Source organism: Myodes glareolus, chromosome 18, assembly GCF_982192425.1.
Source record: "Myodes glareolus chromosome 18, mMyoGla1.1, whole genome shotgun sequence".
In the NCBI taxonomy this organism is placed as follows: domain Eukaryota; kingdom Metazoa; phylum Chordata; class Mammalia; order Rodentia; family Cricetidae; genus Myodes; species Myodes glareolus.
The window spans coordinates 62,193,157-62,220,054 of record NC_142043.1 but is presented as its reverse complement, the minus strand read 5'-3'; the positions used below and the strand labels follow the sequence as shown (position 1 = coordinate 62,220,054).

General features: G+C 52.6%; 1 protein-coding gene across 1 annotated transcript in view; it reads right to left on the bottom strand.

The window, feature by feature from the left end:
• Positions 1 to 2,989: 2,989 nt before the first annotated feature.
• Itgb2 (integrin subunit beta 2) overlaps positions 2,990 to 26,898 on the bottom strand; it is a 29,431-nt gene continuing 5,522 nt past the window's right edge. Inside the window, exons 2-16 of the mRNA XM_087898282.1 lie at positions 21,922 to 21,982; positions 21,470 to 21,558; positions 18,455 to 18,635; positions 16,409 to 16,579; positions 15,292 to 15,533; positions 14,151 to 14,306; positions 13,008 to 13,103; positions 9,880 to 9,969; positions 8,465 to 8,605; positions 7,786 to 7,973; positions 6,108 to 6,352; positions 5,444 to 5,669; positions 4,600 to 4,802; positions 3,866 to 4,032; positions 2,990 to 3,494 (exon numbers count right to left, since the gene is read on the bottom strand). Coding sequence (XP_087754408.1) covers positions 3,432 to 3,494; positions 3,866 to 4,032; positions 4,600 to 4,802; positions 5,444 to 5,669; positions 6,108 to 6,352; positions 7,786 to 7,973; positions 8,465 to 8,605; positions 9,880 to 9,969; positions 13,008 to 13,103; positions 14,151 to 14,306; positions 15,292 to 15,533; positions 16,409 to 16,579; positions 18,455 to 18,635; positions 21,470 to 21,558; positions 21,922 to 21,979 — 2,316 coding nt within the window. The 5' untranslated portion in view covers positions 21,980 to 21,982 and the 3' untranslated portion in view covers positions 2,990 to 3,431. The remainder of the gene's footprint in view (positions 3,495 to 3,865; positions 4,033 to 4,599; positions 4,803 to 5,443; positions 5,670 to 6,107; positions 6,353 to 7,785; positions 7,974 to 8,464; positions 8,606 to 9,879; positions 9,970 to 13,007; positions 13,104 to 14,150; positions 14,307 to 15,291; positions 15,534 to 16,408; positions 16,580 to 18,454; positions 18,636 to 21,469; positions 21,559 to 21,921; positions 21,983 to 26,898) is intronic.

Below are 26,898 nucleotides of genomic sequence, written 5' to 3'. Positions count from 1 at the left end.
CTGGGAATCAAGGCATCAGCAGATCTGGTGACTGCTGAGGATTAGCTCTACTTGCCAGACAGCTCCTTGTCTCTCACAAGCTTCCTCACATCTAATTTCGCTCTGAGGTTACCTCTCAAAGACCCTACTCCAAACCACTACTGTCTTTTGAATAAATTCCAACAGGCGAAGTGGGGAGAGACGTTAACATTCACCCAGCACCATAGTGTAGTGATAATTTGTTTGTGATCTCACAAATAAAGCTTGCCTGAAGATCAGAGTGCAGAGTTAAGTCACCAGGCAGTGGTGGCACACACCTTTAATCCCAGTACTTGGGAGTCAGAGGCAGACAGGTCTCTGTGAGTTCAAGGCCACCCTAGGCCTTGAAATTGAATCTGCATAAAAGAGAAATAGAGCTCACATAAAGGTGATCCCAGCACTTGGGACCACATGCCTTTAATCCCAGCACTAGGGAGGTGGAGAGAGGGGTGATATGGCTGGGCAGGCGGGAGGAGACAGGAGCTTAGATGCAATCTGAGGATTAATAGAGACAGATGCAGCATGAGGTTTTGTAGAGACAGCAGCAGTCTGAGGATTCATAGAGACAGGATCCCCCTTTGGTCTGAGCATTGATAGAGGCTCCTTTGCTTCGCTACTCTACCAGCTTTTACCCCCTAATATCTGACCCCGAGTTTTATTTATTAAGACCAATTAGAATCCGTGCTACATAGATATAATAGAATGAGTCTTAGGCAAGAAGTAATGCTCAAAGGTGGCCAGATGCTGGGAACTGCCAGGTAGAATAGAGAAGGCAAAGACTGGCCATCTACCCACACTCACAACATGGTAGGAAGCAAGGCAATAAGCCCCAAAGAGGAGGATCGGTGCCTTGGCTGAGGTAGAACTCTCTACGAAGGAGTGGTCATTGTCCAGGAAAATTTCCAGTCCTCTTGGAACAAATGTCCAGGCTGACTGCTGTTGCCAGGGCAGCTCCCATGGAACTGGCAAGAGACTTCCTCTGGCCACGGCAGCGAACGGTTCCCCAGGACAGTAGGACAACAGCAAGCACCGCCAGCAGGTGGCGCTAGAACAGAGGACCCAGCAACTGTGCTTGGCGCTGGCTCTAATAAAGGACAATGCAGGCTTCCCCTGCAGGTTGAGTTCTGACCTCCTTGGGGTCAGAGGAGATCCACTGTGTCATCCACTCTGCCTGAAAGGCAGCATTTGCTTTTTAGACTGACTAGGTTGTTTAGCCAATAACAGCTATTTCTGGGCTTTGAACAATTATATTTTTTTAAAAAAGATTTATTTATTATGTATAGTATTCTGCCTGCATGTACACCTGCATGCCAAAACAGGGCACCAGATTTCATTATAGATGGTTGTGAGCCACCCTGTGGTTGCTGGGAATTGAACTCAGAACCTCTGGAAGAGCAACCAATGCTCTTAACCTCTGAGTCATTTCTCCAGCCCAAACAATTACATTCTTAAGAAAAGATAAAAACAAAATAACATGTGAAAGTACATTTTGCTGGGTTGGAGAGATGGATCAGCTGTAAAAGGTTAGGTGCATAATCAAAAATACAAGAAAATATGTCTCACACGGGGAAGACTCTGATACTCATTGGCCATTTGGTCCCCAATAAACCTTTCTACCCACAGAGTGGTCCAGTCCAGAGGTTTCACTGTCCCCTTGCTTATAGCATCCTCCCCATGGCTCGGCCTACTGCCACTATGCTATATTGGTGCCAGAGGTGAGTACCTCTGTCTAAAGGTGAGAGCCCTTGGGGGTTTCTCCGGCCACATCTACTCAAAGGCTTGGGCACAAAAGCTGGGCAACCATTTACATGATTGTGTGATATCTCTGGATATGAAGTGTCCTTCTACAAAAGCTCCTGTATTGGAGCCTTGGTGCTTAGTGAATGACACTAATTTGGAAGGTCCTGGGAACTCTATGGGGTAGAGTTTTAGCTGGAAGGTTGGGGGTTGGTCCTTGGGATAGCTTGTCACTGGCCACGTTCTGTCTACCTCTGCCTTCTGTCTGCTGTTGGGAGAGGTCGTTTATTTGTTCCCGGCTACCCAGACCATGAAATAATCACACAGAAATCTAAATTAATTACAATACTGTTTGGCCAGTAGCTTAGGCATATTTCTGGCTAACTCTTATATCCTAAACTAATCCATCTCCATTAATCTGTGTATTGCCACAAGGCTGTGGTTTACCGGTTAAAGTTTCATTCAACATCTGTCTCCGGAGGAGCTACATGGCTTTTTGTGACTTCTTTCTCTAGATCTTCTTTCTCTAGATCTATCTCTTCCAGCCTGGCTATATTCTGTTAAGCCATTGGCCGAAAGCAGCTTCTTTATTAATCAATGGTAATAAAACATATTCACTAACCAATAAAAGAAACACATATGCAGAAGGACTTCCCACACCAGTCTGCCATGAGGTAAGCAGTTTGGATAGCATACTCCCATAACAGGATGCTCTTCTGAGCAGGTGGGGCTAAGCAAGGGAACCACCTTAGACCATGAGGCAAAACAAATATTTCCAGAAAAACTACCAGTATGTTGGCTCATCACTGTCAGAGACCCAGGAACTCCATGATCACTGAACATAACGTAGGATCATTCACTCATTTAGAACATGAGTCAGCAGTGATTTCCAGGTCACCCCCAAAAACAGCTCACAAAGAAACTTCCTACCCAACCCTGGTTGTGTTCTGGCCACCACCCTATCTCCTGTACTGAACCTGACAGACAGAAGTTGGGAGGAGGAAAGGGGAGGATGCCATTTCTGTCATCTGACACCTGCTGCATAGCCATCCAAGATTTAGCACTGGGTCTGGGAGGGCTCCATATATACAGGTAAGGAAGAAAAGAACCAAATCTCCCATTCCAAGGCCCAGAACCCACCAGAACCCTCAGGATGTGAATGAACCAACGGCAGGTGGGACAAAACATACTGGGGCTCAGCCACTTGAGCCCAGAGGACCCCACAAAGCCCATATCTGTGGACAGCATGGATGGAAGCTTTATTATTTTTACACATACAGTTACAATATAATATGTGGGATATAGTTTCACACCCATATATAATACAACGGTTGATGTGTTAACAATATTAAAAAAATGGGATGTGGTTTCATACCCTGACAAGGTTAAATATAAATAAGTCTGTGGCACCTTTACTGAGACTGTGGTCTTCCTTTATATAAGGAAATGTGTGCAGAACCTTGGGACATCCTTAAGGCTCTGTGGTGACAAGATTGTGCCTGTGAGAGGGTGAGTTTGTGGCAAGCCTCGCAGCTTTGACGTAAAAGGTGAGAAGAAACAGAGTGGGCCTTTGGATCCTTGGAAGTGCTGTGGTGAGCTGTAAGCCACATCACGATTGCAGAGGGGAGGAGGCATGGTCTCAGGGTCTCATCTGGTTGATCCTGACAGCTCGTGCCCTAGCTTTCAGCAAACTTAGGGTTCATGACAGTTGTGGTAGCACTCTTGAAGAGGGGGTTGTCCTAGGAGGAACCAAACATGCTCTTGTCAGGACAGGGAGCGTATCAAGATTCTAAGAAGCCACCAGCCAGATCAGTAGAGGTCACTCTGAGGAACCAACCAAGACAGGGAGCCTTCCTAGGGCCCGAGGCTCAGGCTAAGTCTGCACACCACAACACTGGGAGCCTGCAGGCTAAGCTGCTGGGGCAAGGGATGTGTCATTAGTCCAGAACAGCCGCAGTCCCACTGTGAGAGTAAGAGATGGGAAAGACACTCTATGTGGGTCTCCCAAGCACGGCTGGGGTAGCGAATGTGCCAATTGCTCCCCGTGAGAGGTCAAAGAGGAAAGAGAGCTTGTGTGTGCCATGTGGGTCCCCCAAGCGAGACCACTCACATTGTTCCACTGGGACTTGAGCTTCTCCTTCTCAAAGCGCCTGTACTCCCTGAGGTCAGTCAGGTGGGTCAGGGCCTTCCAGATGACCAGGAGAAGGACACCAATCAGCACGACGAGTAACACGGTGCCCCCTACGATGGCAGCCACATTGGGGCCTTCCACACATTCTAGGGAGAAAGCACAAAACCAAAGATGTCAGCCCCTCCCTCCGGCAGCCAGTGCTCTATATCTATTCCTGCCACAGGAGGATCACCCTCTGTGCATCTCATGAGTAGAGGACGGAATTTAACCTCACCCCTACCAGAAATGAGACCAGGCCCCGTGCTTCCAAATGATACAAAAAGGTCACTTGACCTGGCTCTTGTTCACAGAGAAGGGGAGGCCAGGTCAGGGGCCAACATGAGGAAAGCCTGGGTGACCTCTCACAGACGGTTGGAGCTACCGCCAGGAAACGCCACCCGCTATTCATCTCACGCGGGGCCAGGGAAGGAGAGCAGAGTGAAAGAGAGGCCGTAGGACAAGAAAAGGGGATGGCTGGCAGCCTGTCCCACAATGTTGCCCTGCGCAGGTATCTTGGGTGGCTCTCCTCCTGCTGCCGGGCCTGTCTTGCCCCCGCAGAAGAGAGACATTTTCTCTATAGTCCTCTCGCTGCAGAGACCTCGTGGTCAGAGTTCTCGTCACTGCGTTCAACCTAGACCTGATCATGTCATGTCCCGGGCACCGCTCAGCCGCACCTCGGTTGTCCTCCACATGGATGTCGTAAATGTCTATGCCGTCCTTCTGCTGCATGGTGTAGGTCATCCAGCAACCCTCCGAGTCTCGCTCCTTGCAGAGTTTTCCCTTCAAAGGGGTGAGCTGCAGCGTCACATTGGCACACTCCACGCTACAGTTCTTCTCAAAGGGGCCCTTATCGAACTTCCGGCACTCGGCACAAGAGCTGCGGAGGAGTGGGGTGGAGTGGGTGTTGAGAGGCTGTTAGGGCATGAGGTGTGATGTGGCCTGTTGATCCGCAAGCATGCGCAGGTCTGTCGGGGTGCGTGGGTGTGCAGAGATGCACGGCTGTGGAAGGGTGCGCCGGCGCATCAAGGTTTGTGAATAATGAAAACACACGGGTGTGCCGGGATGTCCAGGTGTGTGTGAGGATGTCACTGGTATGTGAGGATGCACGGCTGGACCATGCTGTAGCGCTATACGAGGTGGCCGGAATGATTTAGGAAATGCAGGTGTGACTGATACGTGGCGTGAAAGGAGTCTGGCTGTCTGCATACCAGGCAGTCTCAGGTGGGGGGTGTGGGGAGCTCTCAGGTCTCAGTGCAATGGGAGTGATGGGGGATAATGTGTTTCTAAGAGAGTCTGGAAGGGTTAGGGTTAGGTGTAGGGTTAGGGAAACCTGGTTCAAAGACTGAAGGGGCCTAGACCCCCTGTGAAGCTAAGACTCCTGTAGGCATGCAAGGAGGTAGGTGGTGGCAGGGACACCGGGCTTGGTGAATCCTGCTGAGAACTATGGTACAGTTGTGTCCCTGGGGGACTCCCGGGTTGTCCAACGGTGAGACCAATATGGGCCATGGAGACACTCACATGTACTTGGGCTCGCCACAGGGCGAGGGGCAGCCAGGACAATCCTCACACAGCGGTGGTTGGTAATTCCCAACACACTCGCATCTGTTGCAACGACACCGGCCACGGCCATGACACTCCACCAGCCGAGTATTCAGACAGCCCTCCGTGGACCTGCGGCACTGGCAGGCAGAGCCCTCGAAGCCCTCCTTGCAACTGCACTGGCCACAGGAGCAGGAGCCCCTCACTGGAAAACAACCGAGGTCACCGGGACTTGTTGCCTGCGGGTGACTAGGAACAGGGAGCCATCCTGCTCCCTAGCCTGATACCGCCTTGCTAGGAGGACCGTTAATTACTTCTAGTTAACCCTCCTCACATGGCTCCAGAGAACCATGGAAGGACATTGGGGCAAAAACTCAGAGGCCAGGGATGCCTTCTTGTCCTGCACCTCTAGCAACACGGCCATCATTGAGCCAGACGGGACCGCCGCGTTGTGCCTGAAAAGCTCTTGGGTCAGAAGGGGACTGTCACCTCCATGGCCTTCCCAGGACAATGCTGACCCTTGCAGACACAGAAACAGGCAGGGAAGGCTTGCTCGTCTGCCCACCTGTCCGTCCCCAGTGCCCCACTTAATGTCTCCTGGTGCAAGCGGTACAAACGGCTACCTGTAGCCCCTGACACTCACGTGGGCCTCCGCAGACCTGGCCATCGTATCGTTCACAGTTGACGTTGTCACACTCGCAGTACTGCCCGAAGATCACTTTGTTGGGGACGTCACTGGTGTGGCACACACACTGCCCACAGATGCAGTCCCCCAGCCCTGAACACACGATGGAGCTGTTGTCCTTCCGGCAGCTTCCTTCCAGTTCCTGGCTGCTTCGGCCCCGTGTCTGGCACTCACAGTTTTTCCCAATGTAGCCGGATTCACACCTGGTGCAATAGGGGAGGGGTGTGTGTGTTTAGGTCCTCCCTCGGCATGAAGACACCTCCTGCCCTACCTGATCCAGAACTCATCCAAACACCTGTAATGTATGGCACACCACGCCTGCTTCCAAAGGTCTCCTGAGCATGTGCCATGTCCCAGGCAAGGAAGTCCCTGTGGGGATATAGGTGACTGTCCTATAAGCATGATACCCTGGGGTGGTTTGAAAGAAAATGCCCCCCCCAAAGGGAGTGGCACTATTAGGAGGTGTGGCCTTATTGGAGCAGGTGTGGTCTTGATGGAGGAAGTGTGTCACTGTGGAGGGGGGCTTGGATGGCTCATATATATATATATGCTCAAGCCACACCCAGTGAGACATACCCCTTCCTGTTGCCCATGGGTCAAGATGTAGAAGTCTCAGCTCCTACTCCAGCGTGCCATCGTGTCCTGCCACAATGATAATGGACTGAATCTCTGAACTGTAAGCCACCCAATTCAATGTTTTCCTTTGTAGGAGCTGACGTGGACATGGTGTCTCTTCACAGCAGCGGGCACACTAACTAACACTAACAGCACCTCTGGCAGGTGCATCTGGGAGCTTCCTGAGCGTTGTCTCCACGGACTGTCCTAAGGAACCAGTTTCTGTCCCTGCTAACCTAGACCTGGAAACGGGGTCTGGTGGGGACATGGTAGCAGTGCCTCACCACTGAAGTAGGTAAAGAAGAACATGGGGACTCTGTACACAGCTCAGTGAGGCAAGAGCTTCGTTAGCCGACCCTGACCCATCCCACTGTGTCCTCCTGCAGGAGGAAGCCGCAGAATTCACTCACCAATCACCCAATCCTCCAGTCAAGTTAGCTCAGCTTTGCAGAGAGGTCACCTAGGGTGGCACACTCAGGACCAGAGCAAGGTGCCACTTGGTCAGGGGGTGACCACCAGAACCACCACTATCATAGAGTATCTGGGAGGTGGTGTATAGCAGTGTGGGCCTGGGGTGTGGGATAGAGCACCCCAAAGATCAGAAACTGGGGAAGCAGTTGGGAGAGGATGACTGGCACCCAGGCCACCAACTACAGCCTCTCCACTAGGCACACTGTGCCCTTCCTCCTCAATTGCATCCTGAACTGAGGCTCGTGTTCCCAGGATGACTTTAGGGCCCAGGCTGCCAGGAGCAGCCGCCTGGTCCAGTGATACTCTAGCTACATGCCGTTAGCCTGATTGCTCTGAGTCAGAGAGCTAGCATGTGGGAGTACTTGCAGGCCATCTACTTCCTGGGTGAGCTGTCCATACCACCTACAGACACCTGCTTCATGGACTAGCATGCTGTGGGGTGACCCATGTGCGACGACGCTCTATATGTTATGGGCTGGCCAACCCCACTTCATCTGCAGACATTTTCCCTGAGGACCGATGGACCATGAGCCACGTGCACACTTCTCACCTGCAGATGCCACACTCCATGGAACCTTTGCCTCTACAGAGACCCTGCTGCCGACTCTGGTCCCGGCACTGGCATTCACACTGGGGAAGGACCTTCACAGTCACTGTATCCGTGAAGCCCAGTGCCCGGATGATAAAGGACTGCTCCTGGATGCACTCTGAAGCTGTGACCTTTACCTGGAAGGTGACCTATAAGAGAGTGGTGGAGTTCAGTTCAGGACTGTGGGTGACCAGGGTAATGGCTCTGCTCTTGTCCCCTGACTGAGCCTCTCAGGTATCCCAACCAGACACTTGTCCAGTTGTGCATATCCAGAAGTTGCCCCCAGAGGGCGCTGTCGTTCCATGCCCGCCAGTCTACCCAGGGCCACTCTAGAGATTTGCAGGCATTCATTACATTGATAGGCGCGAACCTGCAGCTGAAGGCAGGAACCTGCAGCTGAGACCACGTCCCCGCACCCTCCCTGTACCCTTTCCCTGATATCACATCTAGCCTCCTCGCCGGTGTATAAAGGGAAAAAAAGGCAGGCTGCTAGTCATCCATCAGTGGTCTCTTCCCTTGCTTATCCCTGTGATCTTCCTTTGCCTCCCAGCTCTCACTGGGAGTGGGTCACCAAGATCTCCCCAGACCCCTCCAGCATGCTGATGCGGGAACCCCAGGTGCCCCTGCAGGCCGGGCTCACCGGGTTGTTGATCTGCACACCGTCACAGTCCCCTCGGGGCTTGCCTATGCTTGATGCTCCGTTACTGCAGAACGAGTCGTAGGTAACTTTCAGGGTGTCGGGGAGGGTGCTGTGGTCTAGGAAGACCCTGGAGGAGAGTTTCTGTGGGCAGAGAGCAGTCATGCTCAGAGGTGACGTGTCCATTCATCCCTGCCCCCCTGGCCATCTCCCTTCTCATACTTCTGCACACCAGCTGATGACACAAACACCTACTGGGAGCTCAGTGATTGTGTCAGGATGGGACAGCAGACTGAGGCCACGGGTTTGCTCTGAGACAGGCTACCAGCCATGAGCCCTGTGAGGACTATCCCTTCACTGTCGAACCCCCGGGTTAGCAGAGGAGGAACGATAGATTGCTGAGGGGATGTGAGAGACGAGACACAGATAGAAGAAGGAGAACAGGTGGCATTTGGTGGGTGGGCAATGATGGCGTCACCCAAGCCATCCCTGTAAAGACAGAGCTAGACATGACTGGGCAGTGGTTAGGCACGGGAGTCTGCTTGGGGCTTCTGAGGCTCACAAGGCTGGAGAAGGAAACAGGGTTTCCCAGCCTGGCCCCAGGCTTGCTCTCCAGCCCCCACAGTGGTATTGAAGGGCCTCCCACACAGTAGGTGCTGTTAGCCTTTGAGACATTCAGCAACCGGGATGCAGGTCAGAACTTCGGGGACACCTGCCACTGGGAGTAGATTTCTGCGACTGGTTGGGGTCTGGATGGTGTGTTTGGTGCACACTGGTGTTCACCGGGACCCTGGGCCTCTGAAGGAAGCAAATCTGAGTGCACTTAAACAAACTGCCGGGGTTGGAGAGATGGCTCAGCGGTTAAGAGCATTGCCTGCTCTTCCAAAGGTCCTGAGTTTAATTCCCAGCAACCACATGGTGGCTCACAACCATCTGTCATGAGGTCTGATACCCTCTTCTGGACTGCAGGCATATAGGCAGACAGAATATTGTAAATAAATATTTTTAAAAATCTTAAAAAAAAAAGAGGCGCTCTAGCTCAAGGCCCGAGGCCACAGTGATGATTTCTGGGGTCTCCCCCACTGTGAGAGGCATCATTCTGCCTTCACCAGCCATCCATTCCCCACTATTCCATGTCAGCTAGCAGGGAAGAGCCTCAGTAAGAAGGGCCTGCCATGGGTGTTTCAGGAACTAGCAGGCAGAATCTAGTAAGGTCAGCCATGCCCCAAAAGGACCCAAAGTCATGGGTAGAGGCTGGCACATCTCTCTTTGTGCTCCTTTTTTTCTCCCTGCCATTCCCATCCAGACGCTATGAGGAACCCAGGAGGAACCCCAACATGATAAGGTGACCTCCCCTGCCACTCATCCGCTGACCCACGGCGGCCTTGTCAGACTGCCCGGCTCTGCCGGAGACTCACATAATAGGCGTTCTTGATGAGCTGCACCACGTTGCTGGAATCATCGGACAATTCCCCCACCGCCGACTTGGGGATGATCTCTGTGAGCTTCTGTTGATGAGAAAGAAGATCAAGCTGGCACACGGTGCAACAGGCCCCTCCCCAGCCATGAGGCTTGGAATGGATGCCCACGGCCTCCCTTGCTCACGAGCTTGGCTCACATGACATTCCTCCATAAGTCAATGGTGTGCTGCTGAATGCCAATAACAGATTCTGGGCGCAAGCCCTGAGGAGCCAGGCCTGCTGTGTGCGGCAGCCTGTGTCACAGCCTCTCATCCCAGCTGAGGAGCAGCAAGCCCTTGGCTGGTCTGGTGTGCCAGGACTCTCATTCCAGATACTTGGGAGGCTGAGGCAGGGGGATGACAAGCTCAGAGCCTGCCGGGGTTACTCAGTCAGACTGTCTCAGAAGAGAAAGTGAGGAGAGGGCTGAGGCTGTGGACCAGCAGCACAGCATTCCTAGCACAGGTTTAATCTCAAATTCAGACCTAGAAAGGGGCGAAAGCCAGATGGTGGTGCACGCCTTTAATCCCAGCGCTTGGGAGGCAGAGGCGGGCAGAATTCTGTGAGTTCAAGGTCAGCCTGATCTACAAAGCGAGTTCCAAGATAGCCAGGATTGTGTAGAGATACCTTCCCTCCAAAAGAAAGGGAGAGAGAGAGAGAGAGAGAGAGAGAGAGAGAGAGAGAGAGAGGAAGGGAGACAAGGAAGGAAAGAGGGAGGAGGGAGAAAGACCAGCTCCAAAGTCCTGAGTGGAGGTTACACTCCTGGGTGCGAATGTCTCCAGTGGACACTTCAATCTGATAGCATCTCCGAGCTGGGAGCACATGCCTGCCTCACCACAGGACAGTATTCCTACCACATCAGCATGCAGATAACAGTACAATGTGGTGAGATCACAGGAAGCGGTAAGCCCTGACCAGTTCAATGGGTTTCAGAGCTCTCATTTAATAGTGACTGCCACATAACCCGGTGTCAAGCAGCTGCAGCAGCACAAGTCAGCTGCCCAGAGGAGGCTGGTCAGACGGAGCCTTCAAACGATGGACATCCTGCATTTTCTTCACATCTCCCCTAGTGTTCATGGCCGTGTTATATTTCATGAGCAGCACCTGGTCATTCGCCTCCTACACGCCTCCACAGAGCTGATGACCAAGCCACGCAGGCTCAGTAGCCTTCCTTGAGTCTCTGGAATGAAGTCTGTCCCTTCCAAGAGTCCACCATAACCGAGTCATCAACCGTCTCTGGGCTCTGCAACCCGCTTCATTTGCGCAGGCACAGGGACCAGGCTTGGACAGGAGGAGGGTCCAGTGTGGACCACCCTCACCATCCCTATATTCTTGACCATCACCTAAGGGGCAGAAGGTTGGGAGGGCCCGTGACCCCTGCTGTGCCTATTCTTGATTGTCAACTGGCTTGAGCCTGGAGTCAACTAAGATATTCCTTTGGATAAGCCTCCGGGAAGGGTTAATTGAAAGAGGAAGACTCTCCTGCAGAGTGGGCAGCACCCTCTGCCAGCTCTGTGTCTGCCTTTGCTTCTTGCGAGCGCATCTACCCCGTTGCACTGTTGCCGTCCTTCACCAACATCACAACAAGGCATCTTTCATTGTGGACCAAAGAGCAGCGACTTTCCAGGAATTCTTCAGTCCTTCCGTACCAGGCTGGGCATCCAGTTTCATTAACTGGGCAACTACCAATCTCTCAGGCTTTTGAGAGGGCAGTCAGCTATGGTGGCACAATTCAGCTTTTAGGGGTTGCAAGGCATTCTAACGGGTCACCTTGTACAATATTCTGTCAATTCGGTTCCTCCAGAGAGCCCCGTCTAATTCAACCATCAAAGCCTAGCCGGTGGTAGGCTTGGGACTCAAGTCCCCTGTCTGCAGATTTCTCCCCCATCACCACGGTGTCTTCTGCAACGCGACCCATGCCACTCCTTAAAAGAGTCAGGACCTGCTACAGCTCTGTGAGGAGAGGACAACCCACAAAGGATCCAGTCATTCTCAGGAGGGGCTGGGGGTCCTGGTCAACTGAGAGATTAACCCTGAAAGGGGAGGGGCCACGGAAGCTTGAGCCCCATCTTGCTCCTAGATTTCGCCTTTTCTTTCTTATCTCTACCGACTTTACCTCGACACTGTGGCAAACTCACTGGGAGTCTAGTGACTTTGCTTAATTCTGCTGGCCTGTCCAGCAAATCGTAAGCCAGGGAGGAGGCTTAGGAGCCTGACAACACCTGAGAATCTTGCCTGTGTGAACGCATCCTTGGAGGATTTTACCTCAGCTCCTCAGCTGCCTTTCCAAAGCAGGACACACACGGCATGATAGCAGCAGCAGCAGAAACACAGGATGAGCCTCAAGGAGCATTTGAGGGGCTACAGGGAGCCACCCCGACCGTCAGAAACAGCCGCTTCTGGCTCTGACACCACTGGCTCCAACTACTACTGTCTTAAGAGATGAAGGGATGGAAGTGACATTCCCGCTGTACAAACTGAAGGGTGTCCTGACAAGAGTGGGACTTTGCCTTCCTCTAGAGGCCACCAGAGAGAGCTCTCAGGATGCAAAGCCTGGTGTCATCAGGCCTGCCTCTACAAGGAGCAAGGATGGCTGCGTCCTCCCCAGGAGGACGGACCAACTGTTTCAAAGCCAATGGCAAACCCAAGATCCTGTTTGCTTTGGTTTTGGCTTCTGCTTGTTGAGGTGCTTTGGGGAGGCTTGTTGCTAATCAACACGTGGAGGAAGGAGGGGTCCCAACTTGTGAGTTTGGCTCCATCTGAATGTTGATTATTCAAAGGGGGCTTCTCTTTGAGCTGAAGAAAGAGGGGAGGAGGGGAAGGAGAGAGAAGCAGTTCCAGGCTGATTTGTTTCAGAAGAGACAAAAAGAGCAAGCAGCGCTGCAGAAAGACATGGACACTGTGTAGCCCAGTGGCGGCCTCAACTTCCTCCACCAGGATGTTCACACCCAGAAAGCTGTGGTCAGTGGCCAGGCTGACCACCCACAGGCCAACACGGAAAGCAGAACTGAGGCAATATTGGGCAGGGCCTGGCTTGTCACTCACAGCTGAGGGGGCCTGTTGCCCACATTGCACAAGGCTCTGCTTACCTCATAGGTTTTCACCATCTTCTTGGTTACTGCGAAGATAGGCTGGATGTTGCTCTCGGAAAGCTTGTGTGCCAGCTGGCCCACCGATGGGTAGTCCTGGAGAAAGGGGACATCTTGTCAGACAAATCTTCCAGGACACCTTGGGAGAGCAAGCGTCCAGGCTGACAGGGCATTGCCACTTGCTCAGGGCAGGCCTTACTCGGTGTGACAGGATTGACAGGAAACCAACTACTTTGAAATAAATACAAGAAGAGAAGCCTGACAATTGTGATAGTTCTCTTGGTCAGTGTCAGGTAAGCAACGCTCCTAGGAGTTACCTCTCTGGGTGCTAAGGGCAGCTGGAATGCAGGCAGCGTCCTGAGGAGCTGCTGTGTAGGCACCAGGGAAGTACCTGGGTTTCCACTAGGGCTAGATTTTAGACCCCACTCCTCACCACCATGATGTACAGCAAATGGGCATGACATTCAACTTTAGGGGCATGGCAAACGGACATAAGATACCCCTGCTCCTGCCTGGGGGTCAGTACCCCCAGATTCTATCTGCCAGCAACTCCACATCAGTGTGTTTCAGGTGGTCCCTGCAGTACAGGGGTGCAAAAATTCTTCATGATACTTTAGAAAAGGAATGAGTGTTCAGAGATGGGACCTGGAGCCCTGACAGGGTCATTACGGGCAGAGCAGGCATGCATAGAGGCGGTGAGATGGATGGGGTGGGGTGCTGTGTCAGGGTTTCTACTGTGAGGACCAGGACCAGGACTGCTTTCCAGGCCGATGTGACCAGGAATCTCATTAGGTCACCAGGGTCTCTGGGAACTCCTCTGTGATTTGTTATTTGTGTTAGGAAGAGTTTGGGTTCTGCTGGCATCACCTAGGCATGTGACCCTGTTTTCTTTTTCTACTTATTTATTATGTATGCAGTATCTGTCTGTCTGTATGCCTGCATGCCTGAAGAGGGCACCAGGCCTCACTACAGATGGTTGTGAGCCACCATCTAATTGCTGGGAATTGAACTCAGGACCTTTGGAAGAACAGTCAATGCTCTTAACCACTGAGCCATCTCTCCAGCCCACGACCCTGTTTTCACCTTGTTCTCTTGCCATTCCTGAATGGCGCTGGGATGGGCCAAGGCAGGCAGAGTACTCACGAACTCATTGCTCCTCTTGTACAAGTTATCTTCCAAGTGGCAGCGGCCGTCATTGGGCGTCAGGATGGCGCCAAGCTTCCCATCACCAGCAAAGTGGAAGCCATCATCTGTGGCAAACACCAGGAGCCTCGTGACGTTGCGCCAACCAATTTCCTCCTGGGGAAGAAGGCAGCCAGAGGTTACCTGCCTTGGTTTCCCTGCTAGGCACTCCAGAGACAGAGAGAGAGAGAGAGAGAGAGAGAGAGAGAGAGAGAGAGAGAGAGAGAGAGAGAAGAAGAAGAAGAAGAAGAAGAAGAAGAAGAAGAAGAAGAAGAAGAAGAAGAAGAAGAAGAAGAGGAGGAGAGGAGAGACAGAGCCAGACACAGACCCCCACCCAGAGAGAGAGTGCCCACCCAGTGCCCAGGAAGTGCCTAAGCCAATAGCTCCCAGCATGCCCTGTAGGACTGTGAGGTGAGAGCTGAAACACATCTGAATCTAAAGAGATAAACATTCTTCAGACCTGGAACTGGACCCCAGTGACAATTGTGAAGGAGAAAGATACACAGCAGCGTCCACTAAAAGGCAAACACCTCCCAACCACTAAAGAGGGGACCAAGGGATGTCCATAGGGGAGCTGAGTGCCTGGAACAAGGGAAGGAGCACACACATGCAGCACCTGCCTGGGCTTTGTCCCATGGTCCAACACACATGTAGAATGTGTGTGCCCACAGCATGAGCCCAACAAGGCTGAGTACTGAGAGCCAGGCTGGGGCGGGATTGGCTTTCTGCAATGATGACATTATAAGCATAGTCTGGAACTGACAGGCCGGGGTGTAGATGAGGAGACACGGAGCTAAGGACAGTCCTCACTCTGAAGACCCGCTGCTGGGCACCCTGGCTCTCAGGAGAGCTTAAGGGTTATCAGTTAAGGCTGAAATGTATTTTTCAGGGCTATGTTGCCACTCAGCCTTTGCTCTCTGATCTGGCTTGGAGGGACCTGGGGCATGGAGGCTGCCCTTCCAAGACCCGGGGTGACAACATGGGGCCAGATGGGGTGAAGTCCCTGAAGAGGCCCACCAACCAGAGCAAGTGGCCCCACAACGCTGGTGGAGCTCCTGCGTTTGAGGAAATTGGGAGAGCTGACCAGGGACAGTGATCTCACCGGGCACGCAGCAACTTGCATTATGGCATCCAGTCCACCTTCAGGGGCGTCCAGGTTTCCGGAAATCAATTGCTTGCCGACCTCTGTCTGAAACTGGTTGGAGTTGTCGGTTAGCTTGAGCACATGCCGAAAGGCAAACGGGGGCTGGCAGGCCTTCTCCTTGTTGGGACACGGGTTCTTCAGCTTCTCCGGATGTGTGTTGACAAAGGGCAGCACAGTCTTGTCCACGAAAGACCCAAAGCCTGAGGGGTACATGGCATGAGGCGGGGGAACAGGGGACAGAGACCGAAGGCAGACCCTTAGGCAGGACAGGGAGGACCTGAAGCCTGAAGAATATACAGCATGAGGCTGGAGTTACGGGGACGAGGCAGCAAGCAGGGCTCCAGGCAGATCAGTGAAATTCCCAGTGGGGTAAGGGTGCAAGCATGTGTGTAGTCATGTGTACACGAGAACCTGCGAAGTCATGTACAAACATGTACAGGTATGTGGCAGTCATGTACATGTGTGATCATGAGTGTTTGCATGTGAGTACATGTAGATATATACATGTGGTCTTGTGTATGCAGGCCTACAGGCACACATGTGTGACTAGGCATGTACACAGACATGCAAATATGTTTGTGTATGGGATCCTGGACATGTGTGAGTGTGTGAGCACACAAGACTATAGCTTGCTTGCATCCTGCGTTCCAGTGTGCGTGTGGGCATCCTCACACATAGACAATGAGGCCAAAGTGCTGTTCCCTTGTCCCACGTTTTTGGTGAGCTTGCTGGTGCTGGCCAGTGCTGCAACCTTCACCCTTTGACCCTTGCCCTGAGACTGGCCCTGAAGTTTGCTTCCACTACTCTATTGATGGTGTGGTTACTGTAAGTCAGACACACTTTTCAGAAATCAGCACTGCGGTACTGCTGTCTTTTAAACATCAAAATATAAAGAAGAAAGAGAGAAAGGTTGGAGGAGTCCACAGGTCTTAGCAGCCTGTGACCAGATGTGGCTGTGGTAGAGATGCAGGGCTGACTCTGGCAACATAAGCGATGCATATGCAGCTCCCCAGCTTCTGTGCAGCCGCAGGGTGTTCCCAAGGTTGAGAAGCACGTATGCACTGCGGGGCCTCACCAATGCGACCTGACTCAGTGATCTCATTGAGCGCCCGCAACAGGTCGCCGCCCAGCTTCTTGACATTGTTGAGGTCATCTAGCATGGAGTAGGAGAGATCCATGAGGTAGTACAGATCAATGGGGTAACCCTTGGCCCGCTGGAAAGTCACGTTGAATGCAGCTGCCTGCCCTGTCAGAAGAGAGCAAGGGACACTTTTGAGCCTGGCTGTGGTCTGTCAGCCCTCACCTAGTCCCTAGATTCCTATTGCCTCCCCTTTACTATGGGCCTGGGGCCAGGACACAGGACGGGCAGATTTGGGTTCAGATAAGTGGGCTCTCTCTAAGTACAAGAATGCCTGCATGTGGAGAATGTGTGCCGTGCAAATTCATGAGTTGGAAGCCTAACCATCCAGTCTGTGGTGCTGCCATTCAGACCAGCAGGGTGGAACCCAACCAACCAAAGGATTAACATTTTTACAAAGAAGGTCCAGAGAGCCACCCTCTCTTCCCACTAGGAGGGGCTGCACCTGTGCCAGCTAGAACTTTTCTGCTCAGGAAGGTGAGAACGCCAGAATGGCCCTTCAGGGGTCAGAAGGACAGGGGCAGGGGCAGAGGTCCCAGAGCAGAAGGCCTTGTGTCAACTCACAAGAGCTCATGGGACAAGCTCTGTTCTCTGATGTCGCCAGGCTGACCACCCAAAGCCACCTCTCTGCCTCCTTTCATGCTCTACTTCCTCGCTACCTTGTCCTGTCAACCTGCCCGTCAGACACCAACTAGATCTGGGCACTGCTTAGCCTGGGCACAGAGTAAAACCACGTGGGAAGAATCCCACTGAAGGACTGTGGAGATCAGGTTGGCCCGTGGGTGTATCTTGGGCAATTATGGTGGACTGACTTCATTGATGTGAGAAGACCCAGCCTGGGTGGGCGGTAAAATTCCCCGGTTGGGCACCCTGGTCTTGTTAAAAATAGAGGAAGTGAGCCTAGCGCTAAGCAAGCTGTCATTTCTCTCTGTTCTTGGCTGTGGATGTTATGTGAGCTTCAAGTTCCTGCTGCCTAAGTCTTCCCTGAAACATAAGCCGTGAGCTGAAACTGTGAGCTGAAAACAACCCTCTTTCCCACTAAGTTGCCTTTAGTCAAGGTGTTTTATCACAGCAACAGAAAAGAAACCAGGACGAGCCTCTGGGGTCCCCACCCAGCGGCTCTCAGGGCAATCTGCTGATCCCCCTTGTGACATCGAGTCTGCCCGCAGCATGTCTCTTGTCCCTCCTGTGCTCACTTCACTGCCTCCAACCCGGTCAAGCATGCCTGGGGCAAGCCTGGTTTAAGCAGGTCTATAAGACTTAATCAGTGTGCTCACTGTGCCGAGTGCCTGAGCCTTTGAGAGTGGAAATGCATGCTGATTTCTGAACGGTTTGCTTCCCCTTTTCAATGAGGCACAGAGCACACTGCTAAGAGAGACACCCAGGGCAGACAGTGGGGTTGAGTGAATCCACCCAGGGCAGAGCTCAGACTTTGAAGTAACTTTGTGTGTGTGTGTGTGTGTGTGTGTGTGTGTGTGTGTGTGTGTGTGAAAGGGTTTCTTAGTGTAACCTTGGCTGTCCTGGAACTCCGCTCTGTAGATCAGGCTGGTCTCAAGTTCACAGAGATCCACTGCCTCGGCCTCCTGAGTGCTGGGATTAAAGGCATGCACCACCACAGCCCAGCTGAAGTAACTTTTTTAAAAATTACAGTTTTGCTTATTTATGGGAGGGTGGCTTGTACGCACCATGTTCTGCACATGGAAGTCAGATAACTACTTCCAGGAGTTGGTTTTCTCTTTTCACCCTTTGGGTCCTGGAGAATTGAACTCAGGTCACCAGGCTTGGTGGCAAGCACTTTCATGCGTGGAACCCTTTCAGTAGCTCTAGAGCTCAGACTTCTGTCACAAGAGGCTCATCAACCAGCCCAGTTCACTGTCCAACCCAGAGACATTACCCATCCGTCAGCCCTGACAGGTCACGCAGGCTGCCCTCCTGGATGCCTTCCTTGTACACCCGGCCCATCCCAGCCGAGTCCAAACCTACCTGGTCGCAAGTAAAGCGTCACTTTTTGTGGAAAGAGCTGCTTCCGCTCCCCCGGTGGGTCGTACTGAGGCACAGCAAGGCTCCTGGGTTCCATGATGTCATCGGCTGGACAACCCTTCTGCTGCAGTTGTTCCCGTGTGTCACAGCGCAAGGAGTCGGGCTCCCCTGGCCCAGTGAAGTTCTAGAGGAGGGGTCAGGCAGAAGGCATAGTGCTGGAACCATGGGGTCCGGCCCCCTTTCCTCCTAACCTGCCCTCGAAACTTCAGTTAGAGATCCTTGTGGGACGGGGCAGTCATCTAAGGAAAACCAGACTCCCAGACAACCTAGGTCACCCGGACAGCTCCAAGTCTTCCGGAGAGTTCCAGGTCACCAGAAGCATAGACTATCGACTTTTCTCTATCTTTCGGACACTTACTCTATCAGCAAAGACTTGGGGTTCTCTACCTTCAGCCAAAATGCTGATCGGTAGCCTCAAGCTCAAGGGCTGGCCAGAGCCCTCTAGCCGTTCTTCAGCAGGGCCTTTGTCCAGGGAGCTGCTGCCTCCCAAGAGAACACAGGTGCTCTTTTAGCCAACGTGACGGCCCTTGCTGAGACTCACAGCAGAGCTTGGGGTCAAGTTTCTCGCAGTTCATAGGGAAGCGAGTTGGTGAGGGGAGTGGAGAGCCTGGGGCTCCTTCATCTTGACCACCGTGTCCCTTCAAAAGCCTCCTGGATTTGACAAGGAAGTATTTGGTTGTTTTTGGTCCTGTGCTGGAGCCTGTTGCATCCAAAGTGGGTCTGGCTCAACTGCAAAGCACCAACAAACACTGGGACGGCCTGTTTGCCCACAGAGGGTAAAGCCAGAAGAACGACTCAGAAACGCGGAAGACTCCCCTTTGCCTCTGCTCCATGCTGGCTTTCAGAGCTGCGTCTCAAGTCCTCAAGGAGCACAGACGATCAGCAAGAATAGAGAGAAGTGAAGCAAACGCGTAATCCTCGTAGAAAAAGCGGCCCGACTGTTCATTTCAGACTAATAAAACGGCTCAAGAGAAGGAGAGAAAAGCCAGCCCCTGCGAGAATGGCTTGTCCAGGCTTGCACCGCCTCCCTCCGTCACGGGATAGAGGCTGCAACACCAGGCCTCTGCTCTGAAGCTGTCTCTGGCGGACATGGTTGCTAGAGACAGAAGTCAAAAGCCTTCTGGGAAGGAGAGGGTGAGGAAAGTCACAGAGAATGCTGGGAGCCCACTTCTCACTAAGGCCTAGGAGCCTTCTGTAACTCTAACTCTTGGGCCAGGGTAGGGGAGGTCAGAGTAGAGTTAACAGAGCTTATCAGTCCCAAGTATAAAAGTTCTCAGAACAAGACAAAAATGATCAAAACAACAACAATCACAAAAAAAGTCAAATGAATGACACTGAGAACAGCTTAGAGGGGCCCGGGGGCCTGACGTGGACAGCTTGAACTTCAGATTGGAAAAATAATAGTGATAAGAATAGTGATATGGGCAGAATAAAGAGCTGCAGGTCCATCAGTGGGGGCTGGGGAGAGAAAGGGGGAAGGGGGGGAAAAGGGGGAGAGAGAGAGACAGACAGAGAGAGAGAGAGACAGAGAACCATTTACAGTCACTACAGTGGTAACAGAGCTGGCCTGGGTCGCCAGTGGACAGCCTGCAAGGTCTCAGACTTAGTGAATCCTAGCAACCTGAGAGCACCTCACGGATGAGCCTGTCGCTCACTGGGAGGGGACACAGGAAGTGAGGAGAAGTCTGGCTTCTTAACAAGCATCACTTGTGCAGGGACGTAGGACCCACTGATGAGGGCACCACGTGTGCCTCTCGTAGGCCGCAAAGGATGAGTCACTGTCTGGTGCCCCCAGTGTACAGCAGAGGACATGCTGGGCTGGTGGGGGGCACCAAGGGACATTCTACACTGGTGGCTCCACTCATTCTAAACAGGACAGGCATGTGAAGATGGAGAAAGCTGGGACTGTTCTGGATATAAGGCAAGTAAAATGACATCCTGCGTGTCCACAGGTTACAGCAGCCAGGAAAAAGATGAACATTTGGCAAGATTGGCATACGGCCTGCCCAGTGGGTTGATAGGGGTCTCCTGAGTTTGGTAACAGGATCAAACATGAACATGGGCCTGTGATGGTTTGTGTGGGTCCTCAGTTTGACAGGCTTTGGAATCTCCCAACAGGCAAGGCTCCAGGCACACTGTGAAGGGGTGGGGTGACTGTGCTCTTTGAAGTGGGACGACCTGCCCAGTGTGGGTGGCATTGACCCATGGGTTTGGGTCCTGGGCTGAAGAGAGAGGAGGAAGGGAGTTGAGCGTGGGCATTCATCACTTGGCTTCCTGACTGTGGACGGGATGTGACCGGCTGTCTCCCCCCACACACACCCCCACTGCCTCAACTTCCTCGCCATGACAGGCTGTCCTCTCTAGCCGTGAGCCAAAGCAAACCCTTCCTTCCTTCAGTTGCTTTTGTCAGGTGTTTTTAGGGCAGCAACAGAAGAATGACTGCAGTCGCATGTTTTTATAAAAACACACTCAGTGGCTTTTAAAAGTAAATACCTTATTCTCAAAGACCTGTGAAAAAGAAGGGACAGGGGCTGCCTGTCTGTAGCCTCCACTAGAAAGGATCAGACAACCGAGGAGAAAGAGTAACATGTGGGTTGCCCTGTGGGGTCAGCAGCTTGGGGAGCCTGGGAGGAGGGTATGTCCCATGGGAGAGCCCTCTATGGGGGGGCAGCTGAACTGAGGGACTGCCATTCAAGGGCGAAACGTTCCCACCATGCCTGACTGTGGGCCTTCACCTCCTTCTGCTCTTCGTTCATATTGTGAAGCTGGACTGTCCTCCCCTATGTACCTGGGTCAGCTTGGGTGACCACAGTACATTCATCTCCCTTCTAGAGCCTTCTCTACTGAGTCACCCCTGCTACGTCCTAAGGAGATCGCCCTAGTGTCTCCAGCTTAAGAGAAGTAGAGGTAGTGACAAGGGCAGCTTAGACTCTGTCAGAAGACCCACACCGCTCTTACCAGCTTCTGGCACCACGCGCAGCCAGGCGCCGACTGGACACAGTCCCGACAGTTGCTGACTTTGTACTTGGTACACTCCTGGGATGTGACTGGGGAGACAGACAGGCTGGATGAGGACCCTGAGCCCATTCTGGTTGTCCTCAAAAGTGGGGGTAGAGGCAAAGCTAGACAAGGCTCTGGGGAGGGTGCAGGCTAGTGTCCACAGCTTTATGTGGCCTGGGAAGGGCTCTGAGTCACCCCAATGGGATTCAGAGTAGCGCTCTGGAGTAGCAATTCTGACTAGCGCGGGGACCCCATCTCCCATCTCCTGTTATAGGGAACCAAAGTCATCCTGAGACTTACTCCCAGAGGACGGCCCTTCCTCAGCCACCTGGGAACTTATGCTCAAGGGCACATGAGGTGGGCCTGCCGTATGGGAATGTCATATGTAGGGACAACTCCACAGAACTCACCAGATCCCAGGGAGAGGAGTCCAGCTAAGGCCAGCAGCAGTAAGTGTGGGCCCAGCATGTCCTGTGGAGAGAAGGACTAGGTGACTTCAGGCTGATCCCCTGAGGACTTCTTTCTTGCTGGCCTCTTGTCCTGCTGCCACAGGGTGTGAGAACCAGGCAGGGCCAGCACAGATAGCTCTCAAGGCTCATGGGGATGAGTCCACTCAGTTACCACAGGGAGGGATGTGGAGGCCTGAATACTGGCTCAGGTGGCCAGGTACCTAAAATAGCAGGCAGCCAGCCTCTGTGGGGATACCATGAGCATGCATGCGTGTGTGTGTGTGTGTGTGTGTGTGTGTGTGTGTGTGTGTGTGTGTGTGCGCATGTGCGCGCGCGCACACACACACACACACACACACACACACACAGAGGAGGGAAGGAGGTGGGCAAGTACACACACTCATACAGAGGAGGGAGGGAGGAGATGAAGGAGAGAGAGAGGCATGCCACATACAGCCCCATCTCTGCCATACAAGTGCAGTGGCTTACACTGCCCAGGGCAGTCCTGTAACACCAGTGTATTCCAAGGCCACAGTGAGCTTAGCCCACAGACCTGGTTGACCCAGACAGCAGAACTGGGCCCAGTCAGAACCATTAACTTGGAGTACTTACTTGTGGAGCAGGGTTGAGCTGACTCACAGAGACTGCCTGTCTCTGGTTGTCTCAGATACTTCTTGGAGCTTTGATTCTAGTCTTGCCCTGGTGGAGCTAGAACTGGGGACCCTATTGGAATACCAGTGCCTGGCAGTGGAGAATAGGCTTCACTGAGCTCATCCACAGCCTGGACTACCCAACTGCTGGCCACCTGCTGCCGTGTTTCTGGACCACAGCACCCTATCCTGCTTATAAGCAATGATCCTGATGGCCTTGAACTAATAGGGAGCCCATCAGGGGACTGGGCATGCTGAGCAGCCTGGGATGTGACTTCCTTCCTTATAGCTGAGCATTGGCAGGATTGTCATTCTCCTAGATCCTTACTGTTGCCCTCTGTTCCCTGGAAGGATCCAGAGAGGTCAGGACTCAGCCCGTGGGACCTGTGATGTTCTGGGTTGGGTGGCCCCTGTGTGTGAGTTCCGAAGACACGGGGATCTGTGGCAGGCAGGCAGGAAGAGACATGACCAGGGCCCGTGTTGTCAGAAACAAAAATCAACATGCCTTCCCAAGCCATGACCAGCTCCTCTGCAGGGAAAGGCTGAGCCTCTGAGGAGCCCGAGTGAGGATGGGGACAGTGTTGTCAGGTCAGTGCTTTGAGGCTAGCTTAGTGCCTTGTATGGCCTCAGAGTACTGGGTGCCCCAGCTCACGGTCCTTGACATCACCTTTGTTCCCTGAAGACCAGCATCCATGCTGAAGTCTGTGATAGTAATAACACCCTCTAGGGCCACCCCATTTGGGGGCCCTGTGTATCCCCATTTCTGACCCTTCTAAAAAGTGACCTGTGACCCCAGAAAGATTGCCTCCAGGGTCCAGAGATGTTAAATGAAAGCCCACTCTGCCCCATATAAGGAAAAGTAAGACTTCCTCCCTGGCTTTCTGAGTTTAGCAGATTATAGCAAGGCTGGGAGTGGACTTCAAGCTACACGGGACCCATCCCAGCTCTGAATGTTTCCGCATCTTCCAGTCCCGGGGCACCCAGCTCAAGCTGAGGCAGCTATATTTGATCCTGCTTCTGCATCCTCGACCCCAGAGTTCCTTGGACACTGCTAGGGGTGACACACATGGCCCACCAGCTCCCTTGGCTAACCTGGGACCTGGCACACGTCCCTAAGATCTGCATGCAGACACTGCAATCCAGTCAGCCTCAGCAAAGTCCCCTTTCTGAGGCCATGGCTGCCATGGGTGGAGAGTGGGGAAGAGACCTTCTAGGGTACAGACATGATGCTTTGGGGAGAGACCCCCACAGGTATACCCCTGCAAACAGTCATGACAGTTAGTATTCAAACTTAGTTCTTCAAATGGGGAAACTGAAGTTCCAAGCAACAGCAGGATACAGGGCTGAGTGTCTCATTATACCTATGCGAATACTCACACGCATGCACATATGCATCACACACACACACACACACACACACACAGAGAGAGAGAGAGAGAGAGAGAGAGAGAGAGAGAGAGAGAGAGTGTTCAACTTGGTTAGAGGACCAACCCACAGACCACACTGCCCTGCCCTGACCTTGGCCACAGGAAGTGGGTGGTGGCCGGGGTAGCTTTGTTCCGGGTGCTGAGCCCTCAAGAACTGAGAGCTGTTGAGAGCAACCGTCTCCACCTGGGCCCCCTCTGCCCCACAGAGGACTCCAGACAATGACAGTGATGTGAGCTTGGAAGGTAGACAGGTGAAGGCCAAGCTCCGGGTGAGCAGAGCCTGGCACTGAGCTCCTGCCAGCCTCTGTGTGGGTATCAGCACAGGGGAAGCCCTGCCTGGCGAGTTCTGTGGGCTTTAGTGAGACCAGCGTCATAGAAACCCGAAAGAGCCAAGCCTGTTTAGTTCTTTCTGCCTTAGTTTCCTTTTGTGTAACTGGAGCAGATCGTGGGCGTCAGGGGCTAGACCAGTCTAAGGCTTTCCCTGAGGCCCTGATGTTTGGAGAAGGAGCAAAGCTTCTTGTCTGAAACCTAGACTGTGCATAGCACAGGCCAGGGCCTTGAGGGAGCTGTGGCTTCGTCCCATCCTAAGGGGCTAAGGTTATTATCCCCAAGGCCATCTGCGTGTTCAGTCTCTGCTGTCCTTGAGATAGCCCATATTCCCCTTGTGCAAAATTACTTGATTAGCTTTTCATGACTTAGTCATTCATATATATATATATATATATATATATATATATATATATATATATATATATCGTAGTTTTTGCTGGCACTTCTCCCCTTAAACCTGGGCGGTGGTGATGCATGTCTTTAATCCCAGCACTCAGGAGGCAGAGGCGGGCGGTTCTCTGTGAGTTCAAGGCCAGCCTGGTCTACAAGAGCTAGTTCCAGGACAGGCTCTAAAGCTACAGAGAAACCCTGTCTCGAAAAACAAAACAAAACAAAACAAAAAAACCCAAAACCAAAACCAAAACAAAAAAAAAAACTTATAAGACTCTGTACTTCTATTTGCTTTTCCTTTTTCTTTTTTCTTTTTTTGGTTTCTGGAGACAGGATTTCACTGTGTAACCTTGGCTGTCCTGGAACTCACTCTGTGAACCAGGCTGGCCTCGAACTCAGAGATCCACCTGCCTCTGCCTCCCTGAGTGCTGGGATTAAAGGTATGTGCCACCACCGCCTGGCTAATGCTGTACTAAATCATAAGCTTGTACAAGACCTCCTAACCCCAGCTTTTTCCTACCATCTTTATCTTCTCACCTCTTAGCCCTTCCTCTTAGGGCCCTGTCTCTGATAAACAACCAGCTGGCCCAGGTCCTGTGGGGCCTGCCCTCGGAAAGACAGATTTGAATGTTGTATCTCAGTGCTTTCAGTGCCTAGCACAGCTGATCCCTCCCCTCGATCTGGCAGCCAGCAAATGAGGAGACCCCTGGTCACTGTAGCTGCCGGCCCCCTGGGACTGTACCACCAGTCCAGGCAGGGCAAGAATAAGAGCGCCTGGAGGTGGAAGAGCTCGTCATGGTTACCATGGTTACTTCACAGCCCTAAGGAGGTCTCCTCTAGCTCCTGGTATTCACTGGAGCTTTGGGCAGGTACCCTCGCCAAGTCTTGTGGTGCGACCTTATGCAAAGGCCTCCCCAGAAAGTCCTACCCCAGTAGCTACTAGAACTCTACACTAGAGCCACCCTCAATCTCCACCCTCCACTAGGCAAGTGCTAGCCCAACCCAGGAAGTGATGAAGATCAGCAGGCCGCTCGTCCTGTGAGGTCTGGGTTGCCCTTCCCTGAAGATTCCCTTGGGAACTGTGGCATTACACAGAGGCGGAACAAAGCCCCTACTTCTTTGGACCTGGGTTCTGTGATAGGAAAGTCACTACTTCATACATGTCCCCATGAAGAATGAAAAGCACATGGCAAAGGAGGAAACAAAAGGCAATTTGGGCAGGGTATGGTGACCTATAACTGTAATCCTAGCACTTGGGAGGTGAAGGCTAGAGGACCAGAAGTTCAAAGTCACCCTCAGCTCCGTAGTGAGTTCGAGGACAACTGGAGGCATGTGAAATCCTGTGGGCGGTGTTGTAAGAAAATCAGCAGAGAGGTGGTGAGCCTTACAAAAGGCTAGTGGTGGGTGGCTTCCTGTCCTGAGCCAGAGCATGCGAGGCGCCTGCCTGAGAGCTACATGGGCAACCAAGCAGCTGAAGACTGGCCGAGTAGTTTGGAGGGAGAGTAGATGGATTCCTAGGACCGCCCTTGTCTGAGGAAGACAAAGAATAAAGGTGTGTGATGGCCAGAGATGATGTCAGTCCGGTGTCAACATGAAATCACTTCTGTCCTTACACATTCACAGGAGAACCAGAGGCAAATGGGCTCAGGGTACTGGACAGGGTTCTGGGGTCCCGGAGCTCTGGGCAGAGGAGAAGGGTGCAGTAGAAACAGAGGGAGCAGCTGGCTTGGGGACACTGGCCTAGGACCCAGTGCTCTGGACAAACATGGGGCACAAAGGATGTTCTCGTTCCCCCTCTGTTGCTGTGATTCAACACTGACCACAGGCAAGTTAGGAGAGGACAGGGCTTCTTTCAGCTTATAGGTCACAGTCATTATCGTGGGAAGTTAGGGCAAGAACTCGAGCAGGAACTTGAAGTAGAAAGGCCAGAGGAACCCTGCTTCGTGGCTCACTCTCCCACAGGCCTACCCTTAGCTAGCTTTCTAGATAGCCCAGGGCCACCTGTACAGAGAGTGGTGCTGCCCACAGTGGGATAGGACCTCCAACATCGACTAATCGTCAAGACATTTCAACATAGATACACCCACAGGACCATTTGATCTGGGAAGTTCCTCAAATGACTTAACGCTGTGTACAACTGA